The 14854-nt window shown below is 42.8% G+C and overlaps 1 protein-coding gene across 1 annotated transcript; it reads left to right on the top strand.

Annotated features, from left to right (window-relative positions):
- The first annotated feature begins 10278 nt into the window (after nt 1-10278).
- Nucleotides 10279-12196, top strand: LOC124699634 (putative pentatricopeptide repeat-containing protein At1g10330). Its single transcript, XM_047231906.1, has one exon. It carries the CDS (start codon nt 10359-10361, stop codon nt 11790-11792), a length of 1434 nt encoding a protein of 477 aa, XP_047087862.1. The 5' UTR covers nt 10279-10358; the 3' UTR covers nt 11793-12196.
- Nucleotides 12197-14854: the final 2658 nt, after the last annotated feature.

Below are 14854 nucleotides of genomic sequence, written 5' to 3'. Positions count from 1 at the left end.
AATATCATGTAGTAGGTAGGTATGGTGGACACAAATGGCATAGTGGTTGGCTCAAGGATTTTGGATGCATGAGAAGTATTCCCTCTCGATACAAGGTTTAGGCTAGCAAGGTTATTTGAAACAAACACAAGGAGGAACGGTGCAGCAAAACTCACATAAAATACATATTGTAAACATTATAAGACTCTTCACCGTCTTCCTTGTTGTTCAAAACTCAATACTAGAAATTATCTAGACTCTAGAGAAACCAAATATGCAAACCAAATTAGCAAGCTCTATGTGTTTCTTCATTAATGGGTGCAAAGTATATGATGCAAGAGCTTAAACATGAGCACAACAATTGCCAAGTATCAAATTATCCAAGACATTTTAGAATTACTACATGTAGCATTTTCCAATTCCAACCATATAACAATTTAACGAAGAAGAAACTTCGCCATGAATACTATGAGTAAAGCCTAAGGACATACTTGTCCATATGCTACAGCGGAGCGTGTCTCTCTCCCATACAGCGAATGCTAGGATCCATTTTATTCAAGCAAAACAAAAAACAAAAACAAACCGACGCTCCAAGCAAAGCACATAAGATGTGACGGAATAAAAATATAGTTTCAGGGGAGGAACCTGATAATGTTGTCGATGAAGAAGGGGATGCCTTGGGCATCCCCAAGCTTAGACGCTTGAGTCTTCTTAGAATATGCAGGGGTGAACCACCGGGGCATCCCCAAGCTTAGAGCTTTCACTCTCCTTGATCATATTGTATCATACTCCTCTCTTGATCCTTGAAAACTTCCTCCACACCAAACTCGAAACAACTCATTAGAGGGTTAGTGGACAATAAAAATTAACATGTTCAGAGGTGACAGAATCATTCTTAACTCTTCTGGACATTGCATAAAGCTACTGGACATTAATGGATCAAAGAAATTCATCCAACATAGCAAAAGAGGCAATGCGAAATAAAAGGCAGAATCTGTCAAAACAGAACAGTCCGTAAAGATGGATTTTATTGAGGCACCAGACTTGCTCAAATGAAAATGCCCAAATTGAATGAAAGTTGCGTACATATCTGAGGTTCACTCACGTAAATTGGCTTAATTTTCTGAGTTACCTACAGAGAATTAGACCCAGATTCGTGACAGCAAAGAAATCTGTTTCTGCGCAGTAATCCCAATCTAGTATTCACTTTACTATCAAAGACTTTACTTGGCACAACAATGCAATAAAATAAGATAAGGAGAGGTTGCTACAGTAGTAACAACTTCCAAGACACAAATATAAAATAGAGGTACTGTAGCAAAATAAACACATGGGTTATCTCCCAAGAAGTTCTTTCTTTATAGCCATTAAGATGGGCTCAGCAGTTTTAATGATGCACTCGCAAGAAATAGTATTTGAAGCAAAAGAGAGCATCAAGAGGAAAATTCAAAACACATTTAAGTCTAACATGCTTCCTATGCAAAGGAATCTTGTAAATAAACAAGTTTATGAAGAGCAAAGTAACAAGCATAGGAAGATAGAACAAGTGTAGCTTCAAAAATTTCAGCACATAGAGAGGCATTTTAGTAACATGAAAATTTCTACAACCATATTTTCCTCTCTCATAATAACTTTCAGTAGCATCATGAGAAAACTCAACAATATAACTATCAAATGAAACATTCTTATCATGAGTCTCATGCATAAAATTATTACTCTCCACATAAGCATAATCAATTTTATTAGTTGTAGTGGGAGCAAATTCAACAAAGTAGCTATCATTATTATTCTCATCAAGTGTAGGAGGCATAGTATAATCACAACAAAATTTACTCTCCATAGTAGGCGGCACCAAAAGACCACTATCATTATAATCATCATAAATAGGAGGCAAAGTATCATCAAAGAAAATTTTCTCCTCAATGCTTGGGGGAATGAAAAGATCATGAAAACCAGCTTCCCCAAGCTTAGAACTTTCTATATCATTATCAACAATGGTGTTCAAAGCGTTCATACTAATATTACTACCAGCATGCAAATAAGATTCCATAGGTTTTTTAATTTTCGCATCAAACCATCCATGTCTTAAATCAGGAAATAGAATAAGAAGCTCATTGTTGTCCATTATGCCTAACTAGTGTAAACAAGAAACAAAAAGATGCAATTGCAGGATCTAAAGGAAATAGCTTCGAGCACAAACACAATGGCGCCAGAAAAGTACTGCTACACTGGAACCGAAGTATGAGTGCCTTTTACCTTTCCTCCCGGCAACGGCGCCGTAAAATAGCTTGATGTCTACGGGTGCTTCTATTCTTGTAGACGGTGTTGGGCCTCCAAGAGCGAGAGGTTTGTAGAACAAGCAGCAAGTTTCCCTTAAGTGGATCACCCAAGGTTTATCAAACTCAGGGAGGAAGAGGTCAAAGATATCCCTCTCATGCAACCCTGCAACCACAAAGCAAGAAGTCTCTTGTGTCCCCAACACACCTAATAGGTGCACTAGTTCGGCGAAAAGATAGTGAAATACAGGTGGTATGAATAAGTATGAGCAGTAGTAACGCAGTAAAACAGTAAACAAGCAGCGATAGCAGTATTTAGGAACAAGGCCTAGGGATTACACTTTCACTAGTGGACACTCTCAACATTGATCACATAACAGAATAGATAAATGCATACTCTACACTCTTGTTGTATGATGAACATATTGCGTAGGATTACACGAACCCTCAATGCCGGAGTTAACAAGCTCCACAATTCAATGTTCATATTTAAATAACCTTAGAGTGCATGAAAGATCAACACGACTAAACCAAGTACTAACATAGCATGCACACTGTCACCTTCACACCATGTAGGAGGAATAGATCACATCAATACCATCATAGCAATAGTTAACTTCATAATCTACAACAGATCATAATCATAGCCTATGCCAAGTACTAACACGGATGCACACACTGTCACCATTACACCGTGCAGGAGGAATAAAACTACTTTAATAACATCACTAGAGTAGCACATAGATAAATTGTAATACAAAACACATTGCAATCATAAAGAGATATAAATAAGCACTTCACTATGCCATTCATAACAGTGAATAAGTATTCTGTGAAATATAGCCTAAGAGACCCACACGGTGCACACACTGTCACCTTTACACACGTGGGACAAGGAGTCTCCGGAGATCACATAAGTAAAAACCCACTTGACTAGCATAATGACATCTAGATTACAAGCATCATCATATGAATCTCAATCATGTAAGGCAGCTCATGAGATTATTGTATTGAAGCACATAGGAGAGAGATTAACCACATAGCTACCGGTGCAGCCCCGAGCCTCGATGGAGAACTACTCCCTCCTCATGGGAGACAAGCAGCGTTGATGGAGATGGCGGTGGTGTCGATGGAGGAGCCTTCCGGGGGCACTTCCCCGTCCCGGCGGCGTGCCGGAACGGAGACTCCTGTCCCCCAGATCTTGGCTTCGCGATGGCGGCGGCTCTGGAAGGTTTTCCGTATCGTGGCTCTCGGTACTGGGGGTTTCTCGACGGAGACTTTAAGTAGGCGAAAGGGCAACGCGGGGGGCCACAGGAGGGCCCCACACCACAGGTCGGCGCGGCCAGGGCCTGGGCCGCGCCGCCCTAGTGTGGCGGCGCCTCGTGGCCCCACTTCGATTCCTCTTCGGTCTTCTGGAAGCTTCGTGGAAAAATAGGACCCTGGGCGTTGATTTCGTCCAATTCCGAGAATATTTCGTTACTAGGATTTCTGAAACCAAAAACAGCGATAAACACAGAATCGACTCTTCGGCATCTTGTTAATAGGTTAGTTCCAGAAAATGCACGAATATGACATAAAGTGTGCATAAAACATGTAGATATCATCAATAATGTGGCATGGAACATAAGAAATTATCGATACGTCGGAGACGTATCAACAGGTTTTGCCGAGCCGTGATTGCCATGTTCGGAGAGCATTACTATAGGGAGCCAACCGTTGAGGAACAAGATGGCTCCTGTCTATCAACGAGTCTAGAGGGTTCCCATAAATGATTGGCAGCATAGATTGCATGCACTGGGAGTGTAAAAACTGTCCATTTGGATGGAAGAGTACAGTGGGCATGAGGAGGGACGGACTGTCATTCTTGAAGCTGTCATATCTCAAGATTTTTGGATTTGGCATTCATTCTTTGGCATGGCCGGTTCCAACAATAACATCAATGTGTTGCACCGATCACCCGTTTTCAACAGGCTCATGGAAGGCAAAGCTCCCCTGGTGAGCTACGAGATCAATGGAAATGAATACGATAAGCCATATTATCTTGCTGATGGCATCTACCCTGACTGGGCCACAGTGGTGAAGACTGTCCGTAATCCAAACTCCGAGAAGACGAGGAGGTTTGCCAAGATGCAAGAGGCTTGCAGAAAAGATGTGGAGAGCGGATTTGATGTGCTCCAAGTTCGGTGGGCAATTGTCCGTCGCCCGACAAGAACATGGTCGTTGAAGACCATGCATGAGGTGATGACATGTTGCGTGATCATGCACAGCACGATCGTTGAGAACGAGCGTCCTGATGGCCACAATGAGAACCACCGGGATTTCCAATGTGAGCTAGTTGCGTCACTCCCTGGGGCTTTATCTTGGGAGGAGTATCTACATATGAATGTAGAAGTCACTAACGAGAACGTCTGCAGACGGATCTGATTGAGCATCAGTGGACATTGGCTTGCCATGAAGATCATGTCTAGAGGAATACTATCTTATTTTCATGTAGACTTTTCAAAATTTAAATGTAATAACTATGACTTCGTTGAATTCTTTATTTTGTTGTTTGAAAACTGCATAATTGATGCAAACGCGGAAATGCGTCGGACCGCTGGAGCCACCTCTAGATGCAAACGGACGCACGGACAAAAACAGTCTGTCTCGCGTCCACCGCGTGACGCAAACGGATACCAGCGGACACTGAAATGCGTCGCGCCACTGGAGATGCCTAACGCCAATTGATGCACGGTTGATTTCGATTATTTGAGCCGTTGTAAACGGACAGACGCGGATATTTTGAGCGTCCGAATTGTGATCGCCCGCCCTCAAGCCACGAAGCAAACACGCGCCTAGTGCGCTCTTCGCCCCATTTCATCTTCCAACAGTGTTCATCTGGGGTTTTATCACTGCGCGCGTTGCCAACGGCGGCTCCTCAACGGTGCTCCACCGCCCGCCGCCCGCCGCCCGCCGCCCGGGCCCTAAATCCTCTCTCCGCTCCAGCGGCGGCAAAACAGGTTGGCCGACGCTCTCAATCCCCCCGTACCCCTCCCTCCCCATACCTCCGCATCTCTGTTTGTGCGAGTGATGAATCTTATGTTTCTTGCTCCTCCGGATTTACCGCTCGCAGGCTGTTCGACGGAATGCCGAAGAGCAGCAAGGCATCAAGAGCGGCCGGCGCCGACCGCATCAGTGCCCTGCCGGATGCTATTCTGCAGCACGTGTTGTCGTTCTTGCAGGCGCGGGAAGCCGTGCGGTCGTGCGTGCTCGCCCGGCGCTGGCGCTACCTCTGGAAGTCCATTCCCGTGCTTCGTCTCACCGGACGTAGCCCCGCCAAGGAGTTCCGTGAGTTCATGGACTATCTGCTAGTCCTCCGCGACCGCTTGTCTCTGGATGCCTGCCTATTCAACTTTAGTAAAGCCTCAAGAGGCGACATGCACTGCGTGAACCTGTGGATTCGGTATGCCTTGCTGTGCCAAATCCGTTTGCTCAGTGTTGCTTTGGGTGGTGGCCTTTATTGTTTCCACCTGGATCTTCTGCCTCTAGTATCTCAGAACTTGACCAACCTGGAGCTTGCTAACGTGCACTTAAATAAAAAGTTCCTTTGTTTCTCAAGCTGTCCGTCCTTGGAGGAGTTGAAGATGACGAAGTGCTCCTTTTCTGATGAAGAGATCTTTTCCCGTTCCCTCAAACGTCTGAGCATTGAGAAATGCTATTTTTATGAGGGACGGGTACGTATTTCTGTTCCGAGTCTCACTTCACTTCAACTAACTGATGCCTGCGGTACAACTCCTTTTCTTGAAGACATGCCAGCATTAGTAACAGCAACAGTTAGATTTACTTCTGCTTGTTGGGAAACTCGTGCTGAAAGTGAAAGGACTGCAACTGAGGCTTGTGGTGACACTTCTTGTGAGTGTTGCAACAGAGCTATTGCTGGTGAGCCCAAGTTTTGTTATGATGCTTCTTGCGAGTGTTGTTATGGCTATGATGACAGCAAAGAAGGTTGTGTGTTTCTCAAAGGTCTGTCAGCTGCTACAGATCTCAAGTTGATTGCTGAAACGGAATTGGTACTTCTACAGTTACTCCTGTCTTTACTCCTAATGTTCTTATTTTTTTGCAATCCTCTAAAAATTTGTAAGTTTAAACATAAATGGGTTGCATATATTATATTATATCACTATATCACCAGTTGGGATCTAGTTGATACGACCAATACAAAGAAATTTATGAAGTTTATGTTTACCGTAAACCTATTACATAAAAAAATCGCCAATATATCATGGGCAATGGTAGTTTTTGTCGGATTGCATTCAATATGGTAAAAATGCAAATCAAATCAGCAAATGTTCCTTTCTAAATAAGAGATCTACAAAATTAGTATCACCTATTGAGCTTTTCTTCCATTGCTTTGAGCAGCTTGCCGAAATTTGGGCAGCAATTACTATTCACTTCTATTTTGTTGTGTATTATACTTTTGAAAAGTAATAGTGTTGCTGTTGCTTTTATAAACTACACAGATTATCCTCGAAAGGGATTTGAGACGATGCCCTACATTCAGTAAACTAAAAACTTTATCACTCAATGAGTGGTGTGTGGCTGGTGGCCACAGTGCACTAATTTGTATTCTCCAACACACTCCGGTTCTAGAGAATCTCTCTCTCCAGCTTTCGAAGGTATTTGCTCTCACCTATTACATATGCTATTGAAGTTATCAACTGGCCATCCAATGAATACCTTATTATAAATTTTTGCTTGGTACAGGTACCTGATTTTATAAAACCAGTGAAAGCAACCTACAATTTATTGGAGCACTCATTTGCATCAGAAAACCTAAAGATAGTTGAAGTCACATGCGAAGAGGTTGATGAGAGAGTTCACAACATTATGAAGTCATTAAGCACCTGTGGCATACCTCTTGAGAAAATTAATATCCGGCAAACAAATAAATCATCTGGCTGTACGTTAACTTCTTGACTCTTCATCCTTGTTATGCTTATGTATTTTCTTATATGTGTTCGAAAATTATATCAAAGAATTCTAAGAACTATAGAAAAACTATTCAGTGTGGAAATGTGTTTTCTGTGAAATGAAAAAAGGGTAGAAATTCCCCGCAGTTTCCAATCAGTTGGAACTATAGGATATAGCACATACGCAGCCATGCTAGTTAGTAATAGGAAAATAGTCTTGCAAGTCGTTCAACCATTCAGTTGTATCCAATCACTCCCTAATCCTTATCTTGGTGACTTGAGGCCTCAAGCTATTCTAATTTTACACTGTCATGGACTAATGTAATTCATAATTTGTATATGTAATTAATACTATAATGAATAAATGGGAATAATTTATCTCTTTGAATTTGACAATACAACTTGAAATAATATCCACCTCGTTGCCATATAATTATAAACTGCAAAGTAACAATCCTAGTACAGTAATTTATTTGGTGCCAATTATCCTTACTGTAGTTTGTAAAGGAAAAGTCTATTCAACTCAACAATTGTGTGAGATATTTTTCAACCTCCAACTCAAAAAGTATTTGAAATACGGTCCTGAACTAATAGAACCGATCAAATCATCCATTGACCTGTTCTAGGGTAGTTTTCACTAGAAGTGGTGCGTACATGTCATTTTTTTCCCTTGACTTAGATGATGTATGCAGATATAAAAACTCAAACTAATTAAAAGACTAATAATTTCCTAATTTTCCAATTTAATGGGAAAAGGTATAAACCTGTCATATTTATTGAATGGAAAGGATAACTACATACATGCACCTAAATGTCAGGTCCTTTGGATTAAGTTACAATGTCTGCACAATCCGACATCACGTTTTACATGGAGTGTGTGTATAACAATATAAGTATGTGCTTCATCTTACTGGTGCTACTGACATTGTTGTGAAGGCTATCCAGTTTATACTATTGCAAGCATCCCAAAAGTATCATCTTTATTCAGCTCATTTTGATTGAATTTATCTCTCTGCTCTGGTTCCGATCTTGTTCGTACAGACATACATGGTTAGATCTGATTCTCATATGAAGTATGCTTTCCCCTTTGTCTGTGTTACATATTTATCTGCCGTCATCCTTTAATTAATATCTTGTGTATGTGACCTTTATTTCATACTCAGAACTTCCATATTAAAAAATGTTTCTTGTCAAATAAGCTACTCCCCCTGATCCATAATTATCTAAATTGAACTTAAACCCGATACTTATTATGGATCGGAGGGAATAGTATGTTTTTAATTATCTTATTTTAGTAACGCATGTTGGACTTGGCAATAGACAATAGTTGGATAAACTTACATGTTGTTCCAAGTGAAGTTCTTATCACTGAAGGAAATTTACCTGCATCTGGATGTCCTTTGCTGAGTAGCGAAATTTCTATTCTTGTCATGCAAAGAACTTCTGAATTCATTGTGCTTTCCCTTTTTTCCACAGGTTTTAATTTCGTCTGCACAGGCTTCAGCTCACCGTGATGTTGCAAGAATGAGTATGAACTTAGTAATATGACCTGTTTTAGATGTATCAGGGCCTGGTTCTGGTGTATCTCGGCTCAACTGATGTAGTTGGACCTGGTTTAGTGAGTTATTTCTATGTTAGTTTGTTGATTGCTTAGCAGATGACATTTGTCTTGCGTTCTATGGATCTTTTTGGGAATGTCAATGTACTACTATGTTGTGTGGTCATATTTTCATGAAATGCATAGGAGGTTTAATTCTATCTGCAAGGGTGCCAGGTAGTCGTATTAATTGGTAATGCTAATCTACAAGGGTGCCAAGTTAGTCCAATTAATTTGAAAATGCTAATCTACTGCAAGTGTGCCAAGTTTGTCCTAATAATTTGAAAATGCACATCGGTGCCCTAATTCCACCGTAAAGTGTGCCAAATTTGTCCCAGTAATTTGAAAATGCACATCGGTGCCCTAATTCCCCCGTAAGTGATTCATGAGTTTGCTATAGAGCCCAGACCTAGGGTTGACAAGATTATTTGCAAAAAAATATAAAAATATCCCTTTAATGTAAATGTATTTTTTGAACACGGGAGGGACCCAAAGAATCCAGAAACTGCTTAATCATGAGCGGTGGGATTACATTTTAGGAGGGCTACATTTCAGTAACTGGTGGTATATGGCGGACTGATATTGCCCGCCACCATTTACCTATTGAGCTATTTGCTATTCTTTTCATAGTTACAGGTCAAATGTATAGCACCAACTAGGTTATTGGCTATGAACTTAATGTATATTTTGAGGGCTCACAAGGGCACATTTACCAGACAAGAAGAGGACCTTAAAAAAATAATTTGCTCCACCCATTTCATAATTAGAGAACTTTCATTTATTATGGATCCTCAGGTTTTACAAAAAGAATCCTAAGCAGAAAATGCAATCAGATCCTTCTTGATCAAAAGTAGATCTAAGCGACTCCATAGGAGTTTTGGTGAATTATTTACGACAGATAAGATTCAGTGTCACCAAACGTAAGTGTAAGTAATTTCACTCTCTGTTTTCTCATGCAAACATGGCTATACTGCCTAAAAATATCACGGTAGTAAGTGTAACTCCCTCCATTGCTGAAAAAATAGTCATATACGTATTTTCACTATCAAACAATATAAAGAAGTGTTAAAAATTATTTCTATGTATATTTCATAATGTATCTAACGATATTGATTTGATATTATATATTTTCTTATATGCTTAGGTAAATTTTATATTACTCCGTCGATTTCAAAATAATCCTAAGTTAAGTTGCTTTAAGTTAGACCAAAATTTGTAGATTACTATATCAACATCTATAAAATTAATTTAATTGATTACATTCAGCATACAATATATTTTGTAAATATTGATTAATTTTTCCTATCAATTCAGTCAATTTAGAAAAACTTAACTTGGGACAAGCTTAAAACTTCAACAGTTTTAGAACTATGATGAAGTAGTATTTGACTTTGAAAATTCTATATAGGTCAACACTTCAACAGGGTGGTCAGACTTCCACCGAGAACGCTGCCGGGGTGCCGGCAGTAGCCGTCGTCCCCCAAGCCAATCGTCCTACGCCGGCGAACACCGGACTGTCTTCGCCGTCCTACGCCGCCGGCGGGCTGCCCGTAGCATATGTGGAGAGGCTCCCCATACTCCTACGCCCACCTCGAGCGCCTCCTCCAGAATCACTTCTCCGCCCCTCGCCGCCTCTTCCAGCTCCACGCCCTCCTCCTCACCTCCGGCGCGCTGTCCGCCTCCCACGCCGCCGCCACCACCGCCGCGTTCCCCTACAACTGCCTAATCCACGCCCACCTCCGCCTCCCCTCAACGTCCTCTACCCCGCTATGCGCGCCGCTCCGCCTCTTCTCGGCCATGCTCGCAGCCGGCGCGCGCCCCAACGGCCACACGTTCCCATCCCTCCTCAGGTCCGCCGCCGCCTCCGGCCCAGCCACCACGGCTCTGCACGCGCAGTGCCTCCGCCGCGGCCTCACGGCCGATCGCTTCGTCGCCTGCTCGCTCGTCAGCTCCTACGGCCGTCTGCCGCATCACGCACGCAAAGTGTTTGAAGAAATGGGGACCCCGGATCTGGCATCCGCTAACGCCATGCTCGACGTCCTCTGTACCGCCGGGGACCTGCCCTCGGCTCGACAATTCTTCGAGCGGATGGCGGAGAGGGACGTGGTCTCGTGGACGACGCTCGTCTCCGGGTTATCGAGGAACGGGCGCCACTGGGACGCGGTCGAGGCCTTCAGAGGACTGCTATCAGACAACAGCAACAGGGCCCGTCTCGCTCTCGGGGAGGCCACGCTGGTCAGCGTGCTCTCGGCCTGCGCTAGCCTGGACACCGCCGAGGGGCTCGTGGCCGGGATGTCTATCCACGCCTACGTTGTTCGGCACGGGGTTCACCTCACGGCGTTCCTGGGCACGGCGTTGATTGACATGTACGGCAAGTACGGGAAGCTTGGCTGCTGCAAGATGGCTTTCCAGCTCGTGCGCGACAAGGAGGTCTGCACGTGGAACGCGCTGCTATCCGCGTTGGCTAATCACGGGAAAGAGGCTGAAGCGCTGGCTAGTTTTAACATGATGATACTCGGAGGGTTCTCGCCGAATCAGATCACGTTTCTTGCTCTGCTGACAGGCTGCGCTCGAGCGGGGTTGGTGGAGGTTGGGTTATACTGGTTCGAGGCGATGGTGGCTGAGTACCAGGTGGCTGCAACCATGGCCCATTATGGATGTGTTGTGGATCTCCTAGGCCGCGCTGGCCGTTTTGTGGATGCCGTTGAGACTATTGAGAGGATGCCCTTCAAGCCCGATGCTTCTGTGTGGGGCGCGCTTCTTGGTGCTTGCAAGCTCCATGGAAACGTAGAGCTCGTTGCTGAGATTGGGCGCAAACTGCTGGATCTTGGCCCTCAGCAATCCGATCGGTATGTGACTATAAGGAATATTTATCTAGAAGATGGGAACTGGCATGCTGCTACGAGAATGGGTGAGGTCATGCATGAGGCTGGGATCAAGAAGACGGCAGGGCAAAGTAGTGTTGTCTTCCACAGCACCGCCATTCCATGACTACACTTTTCTTGATGCAAATATTACTCTTCTGGTACTACCAGTTGTTTCTGATGACTCGCCCCTCTGGAGGAAGAAAATAATCCATAAGAGTAACCGTGCTCAAGCTCATAACAATTATTTGACGCAGTGAAGAATCAGACTTTTTATTCAGTGAATCGGATGCTTTAAAGCTCAAGTTACTCCGCTCCACCATTGGTATAATAACTCTCAACAATTTTAGGTAAGATGCGTTCACTGTCCAAATCTATTAACCTTCCTTCAAGTAAACCAATGTTCAAGTACATTCTGTTAATATTGTCTTCGAATTTTAAAGAGTGGGTTCAACTTTTATCCTCTATTTGTATTATTTCCAATAAGTTTTACCTCATTAAAAATTTCTTGCCACATTTTACGGCCTGTTTGTCACATTTAACCCCATTAAAGATTTTCCAGATTCTGACTAGTTGGGTCCTCATGCTAGGTACATGTGGCCAATAACTAGACGCCAAATTGAAACTGTAAATAGTTTGTGTGTCCTACATGGCACTTGACCAACCCTAGGCGCACCTAACCCATCACAACTGAATCTCACCAAGAGAAATTAATGGTGGCGTGTCAGGTGCTATGTAGGAAACGCCAGCAATTTAGTACCTGCGATTTGGTGCTGAGTCATCAATCGCATGTACCAGGCATGTTGGTCCAACTTGTCACAATGGAGAGGAAATCATAAATATGGTAAAATGTGAGACACTGATAACCAAGGGATAAAATGAGGCAAGACATTTTAAATGGATTAAAACCTGTTACCAGTGTAGAATTAATGGGTAAAAGGTTTACCTCACCCTTTTTTTTAATTATTATTCTGTTTAGAGTTACATCGAATGTTCAACATAGATTCTTTGTAATGGCCTGTATAATCAGAAACATGAAAATTCTATCAACCATTGGCTGTATTTTCAATTTCCATTTACCATAAAGTTCCGAAATGAGATCAATACTGCTCGTCCAGTGCCATGCTGGTGCTAAGTTTCTGGTGTATACCTTTTATGTGTAGCTTCTCTTCGGCATCTTGTATGTTAGTATAATTTCAGAATTGCATATCTAGATTGCACCGTTTTTATATGAAAGTGGTAGATGTGCCAGATTTGTGTTGCATTTAAAAATACATTATATGTGCTATTAGCCTGCAGTCTTTCAGAGTCCCAGTTTGTAGGGTTTCGTCTATTCCTTTTGAGCTCACTTATCGAATTCCTTGTTCTGGATTGCCTTGGTCGTTTGCTGCCATATTTTTGTGCCTTGATTTTCTCAAATGTGTAGTCCTTTGCCTTCATCTCCTGCTGTTGCATATGTCATGTCTTGACTTTCTCAAATGTATAATATTTTAACAATTTTTGAGCAGTTGGATGAGCATCAGTGCAAGTTTAAAACACATCCATCAATGTAAAAAATAAAATTGACTAAAGACTTGTTTGATCCTAGAGTTTAGAATGCTTCCAAATTGAAGTCCCTACTTAAAACCTTGGCAGATTTTTAAAATTATATGCACTGTATGCTTATAATATGAGTTTGTACTGTCAGACTGTCACACAATGTGGCTAGCTACGTCAGTAATGCCACATTGTTATAATAACCTTCCAATATTGGGTGTGGCTGGTGCTTGAATTGAAAATGACAAATCTCAAGGCAAGATTATTTTAAGATTATGTGTGCCCCTTGGCAAAGTGGTGTTTTGGGCAGTTTAAAGTAACGCAGTTATTTAAACAGGCTGCATTTGAGCATTGGAAGATTAGTGCTACCGGCACTGTGTTTTAAAATTATGGCACTTATGTACTTCAAAGCCTGACTGCTTGTATTATTGTTCTTATTTTTTCCAACAAGGTATTTACATCTCCTCAGCTTTGTAAGGCTAGACTTTGATAATACTATGATTCACGATCAACGGAAAATGGAACTAACATTTCTGTCACAAGTTAGCCATTCACATCTCAACATTGTGGTTTATGCAATGTGGTATAGTTAATTGTAGAGATAATTATATAGGAGTGTGGTTTAATATTGTCATAATTTCGTAAGACATATTTCTACACTACCTGAGCATTCAAATAAAAAATCCAAATTATGCAATATTCGTAATCGAGAAATAAAAAATAGTCATGGTAATATCCGAATCCGAACAATCATTAAAATGAATGTGGTAAATATCTACTCCCTCCGATCCTAAAAAAGTGTCCGGCAGGTAACACAATTTACGTTTTACAATTAGATCCTTCGAAAATCACAAAAATACGTTGGTTGATCTGCTCGTTGCTCAGCGGATAGAATCTTGCTCAGGCAACCGTGCTCTGGCAACCAGGAGGGCAGCACCAGCCCAACCCGCCCTCGCTTTGCGCTGCCGAACCGGTGGTCCACCCCGTGGTCACGGCTCCTCCTGCAGCGGTGCCGGCCTACGACCTTGGCCAGGTCCATATCGAGGCAGAGGCGGTGGCCCAACGAAGATGCAGCGCCGGCCGCGTCGTCGCCTCCATCGCCCTTGCCGGAGGGCCGGCAACCCTTGCGCCTCTTCTCGTCGACGGTGGTGACGCGCCGCCCCAGCATCCGCTCGGGTGCGTGGTCGCCCGCTACTCTCGGCCACGCCCCCGGCGCTGCAGGCTCCGGCGACCCATCCTCCTCCACGGGGGAGCCGTCCTCCGCCTCTGGTCAGCGACATTGGGCACTAAATTGGAGGCAGCCACCGGGATCCATGGGGAGGCGGCGGAATCGGGGATAGGATTGGTGGTTTCTATCCCTAACCGCACCCCTCTCCTCTTGTCCTCTGTGTGTGCTGCGGGTTGAAGACGATAGGTGGGCTGGAGTGCGGGTTGACGAGCAAATAAACACGATGGCTTTTTTTTGCAAAATGTACCATCCAACAGTTTTTTCGGATAGGAGGGAGTAGATATTTTATAAATACAAAAAAAATGTGGTATTAGATTCTGAACCAAATGTAGATATGGAAATGGATATATATGTATCCAAATAAAATCATGTAGCCTATTTAGATAATTATATCCCGGTATGCCAATTATTCAACCAAAAATATT

Source organism: Lolium rigidum, chromosome 3, assembly GCF_022539505.1.
Source record: "Lolium rigidum isolate FL_2022 chromosome 3, APGP_CSIRO_Lrig_0.1, whole genome shotgun sequence".
NCBI classification, from domain to species: domain Eukaryota; kingdom Viridiplantae; phylum Streptophyta; class Magnoliopsida; order Poales; family Poaceae; genus Lolium; species Lolium rigidum.
The sequence above is the reverse complement of the archived record's forward strand: the minus strand, read 5'-3'. Positions and strand labels throughout refer to the sequence as shown.

Bases quoted from the DNA above. Each gene is read 5' to 3' on its own strand.
- LOC124699634 (XM_047231906.1), top strand. From the start codon at position 10,359: ATGTGGAGAGGCTCCCCATACTCCTACGCCCACCTCGAGCGCCTCCTC.